Source organism: Melanostigma gelatinosum (genome assembly GCF_949748355.1).
Source record: "Melanostigma gelatinosum genome assembly, chromosome: 16".
Classification (NCBI taxonomy): Eukaryota; Metazoa; Chordata; class Actinopteri; order Perciformes; family Zoarcidae; genus Melanostigma; species Melanostigma gelatinosum.
This window is the reverse complement of record NC_136649.1, coordinates 8,000,646-8,006,393: the sequence shown is the minus strand read 5'-3', so window position 1 is coordinate 8,006,393 and position 5,748 is coordinate 8,000,646. Positions and strand designations below refer to the sequence as shown.

At 49.5% G+C, this 5,748-nt stretch overlaps 1 protein-coding gene across 1 annotated transcript; it reads right to left on the bottom strand.

Moving 5' to 3' along the window:
* Nucleotides 1–397: 397 nt before the first annotated feature.
* On the bottom strand, nucleotides 398–2,266 carry lingo2b (leucine rich repeat and Ig domain containing 2b; the record flags this gene model as incomplete). The annotated part of the gene is made up of 1 exon (XM_079285953.1): nucleotides 398–2,266. The coding sequence occupies one exon, from the start codon at nucleotides 2,264–2,266 to the stop codon at nucleotides 398–400; it is 1,869 nt and encodes a 622-aa protein (XP_079142079.1).
* Between the last annotated feature and the right edge of the window lie 3,482 nt (nucleotides 2,267–5,748).

Sequence of the window (5,748 nt, the reverse complement as noted above, 5' to 3'; positions counted from 1 at the left end):
CCCGTCACTCCCAACGGCTCCCTCCTGCACCCTGATGTCACGGCGGGTCGACAACATCATTACTCATCACATCACCACTGAACGACATGCCTAGTGCAGCACTATATTACTCCCATATTGATATGTTGGTTATAGTAGTATATTCAATGTACTGTATGAGAACATTATTTCATATAAACACGTCCACGGTTTCATAGATCACTTTTATATTCACATGCCCACTTTATCACGAGATCACTGCCATATCGACACCCACTATAAATAGTACGTCAATTTCGTTTGTCACAAATCCACTGAGTCATAGAAAAAAATTCTTTTTTTTTTCAGCTGATATGTGCACTTTGTTGTAGACTTCGCTGTCGTATGTGTAAGCCTGCATGTAAGCCTGCATCCTTTTTCAAATCATTTTCATGTTGACCCGTCGCGGGCCACTTGTTTCTGTCACGTCTGATGCCGCCCCGTTGGACTTGCGAGGGACATACTCAATATCAAAGTTGCTCTTATGGCGTCCTTTCCCTCGGCTCCAGATGAACAGAATAAGGAAGCAGAAGATGACCACACCTAGGAAGGACAGGCAGCCCATTGCTGTTGATATAATGATAGTCTTGAGGTCTATGGGGACTGTCATGTTGTACAGTACTGTCCCATTACCCCATGTGCTATTAGAGTCCGTCAGATAGTTTGAGCTCCTGTTGCTGAAGTGATATCTGTCCCCAATGCCCATGCTCTTCACAGCTAAAGAGGCCGACAGGCTGGCGTTGCCAGCAGGGTTGCTGGCAATGCACAAGTACACACCGCTGTCATGCAGCTCCGCTTCCTTGATCTCCAGGGTACCATCTGGCTGGACTTCCACCCTGCCGCTGCTCTTGGTTGTGATGGAACGTCTGTGAGGTGTAATCCACACCACTGAGGGCCGAGGCACTCCCTCCGCCGTGCAGCTCAGGCGGGCCGGCTGACCCTCATCAGCCATCAGCAGCTGGGTCGTGTTGGGTCCAATCCGGGGTTTGGTGCAGGTCATGTATCTGGAGACCAGAGGCTCCTTGAGGTCACGGAGTGGTTTCCCCAGGAGGTGCTCCGGGGCACTGCACTCTGGCTGCACATCCAGAATCTGCAGAGAGGGGGGCTTATGGCTATTGAGCAGCCAAAGCAATCTGCAGTCGCACACTAATGGGTTTCCACCCAGACAGAGCCTCTGGAGGATGTCTGGCGAGGCAAACACTCCACTCTCCAGAGAGTCCAGGCGGTTCTGTGACACATCCAGTTGCTGCAAAGATTTGAGGCCCGCGAATGCAAAGGGCTCAATAGAAATCAGATGAGACCCTTGGAGGTGGAGCTCCAGCAGGTGTGGGAGTTGGCCCAGGTCACCCTGATGGATGTGCTGGATGCGACAGTAGGACAAGTTGAGATGTGTGAGGTAGGGCAGGTTGCGCAGTGCCACGCCGGGGAAGGCAGACAGGTTGGTGTTGGTTATGATCAACGTCGTGAGGTTGAGGCCGTGCAGTGAGAGGGGAGGCAGTGTGTCCAGCCAGGGCCAGTAATCGATCTCCAGTCGGCGGAGACGTGATAACCTCTTGAAGGAGAAAGGCTTTAGAAAACTAATACTCAAGTAGCGCATGCGCAGTTCGACCAGGCTGTGCAGGTGTGCCAGAGCATCAGTAGGAACCACGGTCAGATTGGAACGTTCCAGGGTCAGACTTTGGAGTCCAAGTAATCCCGTGAAGGCCCGCTGAGAGATGAAAACCAGTTCGTTGTCGCCCACCTCGAGGGATGTCAACCTTCGCAGATCTTGGAAAGCATGATCCAGGAGAACCACCAGTCGGTTGTGGCTGACGTCGAGGCGGGTGAGGTTAGTCAGGCCCGACAGCACGCCAGCGGGAACCAGCTGAAGCAAGTTTCTGCGAAAGTTGAGCGAGCGGAGAGCGAGCTGAGAGCGGAATGAGCCGGGCTCCACCACACTGATGAGGTTGTCGCTGAGGTCCAGGTCCTCCAGCTGCTGGAATGAGGAGAAGTTGTCCGGCGTGATGATACGTAGCTTGTTCTTGCTGAGGTCCAGGACGCGCGTCTCAATGGGGATGCCTTCAGGGATGGTGGGCAGGCGCTTGCGGTGGCAGCTGACCGACTTGGTTTGAGCGGAGCACTCGCAGCGGGCGGGGCAGCTCAGGGTCGGGCTGGCCAGGAGAAGCAGCAAGGCCCCGCCCAGGAAGAGGTGGCAGTGGTTCAGGGCTGGGTGTCGCATGTCTCTTTTACCCACGTTGCCCTCTGTCATGGCACAGCTTCTTGTCCATACAGAGCACCATCACGAACAAGCCCTGCAAGACACAGTACACGAACAAGAAATGTGTTAGAACACTCCACACTCGGCTCGACTCAGTCTGTCTTCACCTACTCTCGCCGCCTTTTTACATTTTCAACCTTTTACACTTCATGTCTCTTTAAACTGTCAAGCCTTTTCTCCCTTAATGAACCTTCGCTTTTCCTGGCAAGGTGGGTAAAATGGAATTAAACTTGCAGCAGGGCACAGCAAGATAAATACCAGCTGCGGATAAATGTGAACGTTCAACTGTGTTAGCACAAAAGGTTGCAGGCGAACTGGTGGCTGTTGCGTGAGGATGGAAAATGTTTTGGCCCAATGGCGAGAAAAGACCCCTCGTTAGAGTGCAGCGAGGCGAAATGCACGTGGGTTCGGTATTTGCTGCATGCGTGCGACTGTGGAGCTCGCATCAACGATCATGGTTTGTACACGTGTGAGAGTCTGAAGGGGGTGGGGTGGAGATCAAACTAAAAGACAAACTGAACAGGAAATGAAATGGGAGCTTATGTTTGCTCCTACAAGTGAATCCACAGAGTTACTGGCTCATTCTTTCATTTTACGTTTCTATATTTCACGCTAAAAATCATGCGTAGAGAATGCATACATCTCCTGTTTAATCATAAATCAAACTGCGTTACAGTTATTCCTGAAATGACCCGGCTTTTTTTCTAAAGCAATCAGTAAAGTGGTGTCTCTCGATAGAGCCGCTTGATGTGTGCGCATCACTCGCAGGCTCAACCCCAGTCTGAACAGTGAGGCAGGGTAACATCACTGCAGTCGCCGTGCTCGTCTCTGTAGCACACGCAGTCTCAGCTCATGGAAGCATATGGAGTGGTCTCACCGACGTCACGATCTCCTTAGTTACGAGGTCGGTCGGCCATGTTGGAGTACATACAAGATCCTACATGGCGGCGCGTAAACAAGGAAGTGCGGCGAAAATACAATACTTTGAATCACTGGATAGTGCATCAAAGGTTCGCTACCTGGCCAAATTGAAGGTTATTGTTAACTTGGATCCCTATACGATGAGTGCAGATCGTTTCAGTGCCGATCCTACTTATCTTCCATCGGTAAACTACGCCAACATCTACACGTATCTCGTGAACACCCCCAGTCCTTACACAAGTAGAATATGGGATGTGTGGTTCTATAAAATGGTATAGAATTTACAGGGTTGAGAAGTCCGGCAGTCCAGTATAATATCTCACTTTTTCATCATTATTTTCGAAAAATTCTGAATCAAACATGGATCGTTCATCGGAAAGTTCCTTTTAAAAATTCAGATTTCCCGAGAGTAGGCGCTGCATCTCAGCTTGCATTGCTGCAATCGTGGCCCCACCGAGGTCTGTCTGGTTGGCTTGGTTATTCTTATCCTCGTCCTCATCCTCTGCTGCTGGTGGGCTGTCATATGCATGATCCAACGTTAAACTCATATCATGCAATGCTGAGGCTGCATCTCTGTGTTTCGCCTGTTGTACACGCTTGACACGTCTCTGGCACCGACTGCTGTCACGGGCCGATGAAGCTTCGGTAACCTTCTCATGTCCAAGTTTAATTTATATTTCCTTTATTAAATACTGTTCACAAACGAATTTGTGAATAAAATCACTGACTACTTATAAAGTGATCCGCACATACTCTAGTGTACGCCAAATTCCATTCCTTTATATCTCGAGAGATGCGTGACAGCCATTTCTCGCGACGTCGCTTGGATAGCTCCTTCGTGTCATTTCCTTGATGTGTAATGACCGCTGGCAAACGAAAGAATGATTTCTTGTCTCTATCAGCTCTGCTGCCACAACCAAAGACAGCACAAAAGTTCACCACCGATAGGTTATGCGACTCAGCCGTGCATGCAAGTGGCTTTGTGTGTACTCCAACATGGCCGACAGCTAAACTGTGACGTCACACGAGACCACTCTATTGGTATGGCAGCACTTTCTGCTTTGCATAGCAGGATAACTGCACGTTGCATGTGAAAACCAACACATCAAATAAAATCTGTGAAGTTTGGAGTGGCTCCTGAAAGATTTGATTTGTGCTTTTTTTTTTCTTTCTTCTTCTCTCATTTCTTTTACATTTTGTTCATTTCCTCTGTGAAACGTGGCTCCAGGTTTCTACAGGATAACGGCAGGGTGATGAGGGGAGGGATGCACAGTTAACTGTTAAACACTATGTTCTCCGAGGGCCCTGCCTCCTCACGGCTTGGAAAGACACAGCCCTTGACAGAAAAACACCTTCCAGCAGCCACAGGTTGTAGAATTGACAGATGGCTGTGTAGACAGTGAGGCTGACCATAATTGCCTCATTACCGGTCATATCTGCATTCCGCTCATGGCCATCTTTGCCAATTAGGTGTGCAAAACGTCAGGCGCATCTGTGAGCGCTGGGAAATTTTGAGCGCACGTCGCAAAGGCAAAGAAAACATGCTCGAAATATGAAAGGTGTCTTTCGAAAAAAAGGAAGAAAAAAAAAAGCTCCGACTGCTCGCGGATCTCCCCAGCAAAAAGGCAAGTAGATGATGAGTGCACAGATACACACACACACACACACACACTAGTGAAGTGAGTGACGTTCAGAAAATAACCGAGATGAGGCAGAAGGAGTTGGGGAGCACACACACACACGCCCTCCTCTTCCCCACAGCACTCACCCCTCCACCCGGCTCAACAGCTGCACCGCTCGCATCTCCATATCTCCCCTCTTTCTACCTATCGCTGTTTTATCTCTCCGTCCTCCTGTTCGCACATCTTCCACCTTACTCCTTTCTCGCTCTCTCTCTCTATCTCTTGCCGGTCCTACCTGGCCTGGCAAAAGCCCGAGTCCGTTCATCAGTCCCTCCTGCAGGCTGGGTTTTCTATCGATCGCGGCGCAGAAACATCAGATTCCAGGAATGTAGCCTTTAACAAAGAGCAGGCCGTTGCCACAGCAACTACAAACCCTTACTCCCATCCGCTCTATGTAGTCTGCCAATCACATTAATGAAAAACAAAAAAATGGAAGAAATAGAGTAAGGCCGGCGATGTTTTTTAAAATTCAAATTCCTTTGGTCCTCGCGTTGAGAGAACACACAAATTGATTACGGTACATCCCTTCAGTTTCATTGCTACAGAGCCCAATTTAAGGTGTTTCCAATCTGTCATTCTGGCCGCCTTGCTATTTGTCGACCTGTCTTGTTGCCCATCCATCTGGTGCTCTGGTAACTATCTCTGTCTGTCTACCTTATTATCCGTCCACAAGCCCGCTTCTGTCTTTGTGTATTTATCTGTCTGCCTTTGCCCGTCGGCCCCTGTTCCTCTCTGCCTCTCTGTTTAATCATTACAGTCCAGTTGCCTGCTGCTGCGGTGGGGAACTGCTCTGGTGATCCTGTCGGAGAGCTGTGTGTCATGCAGCAAGCAGCGCTGAAAAACACTATGGCCTTGTAAGGTATTTAAGCT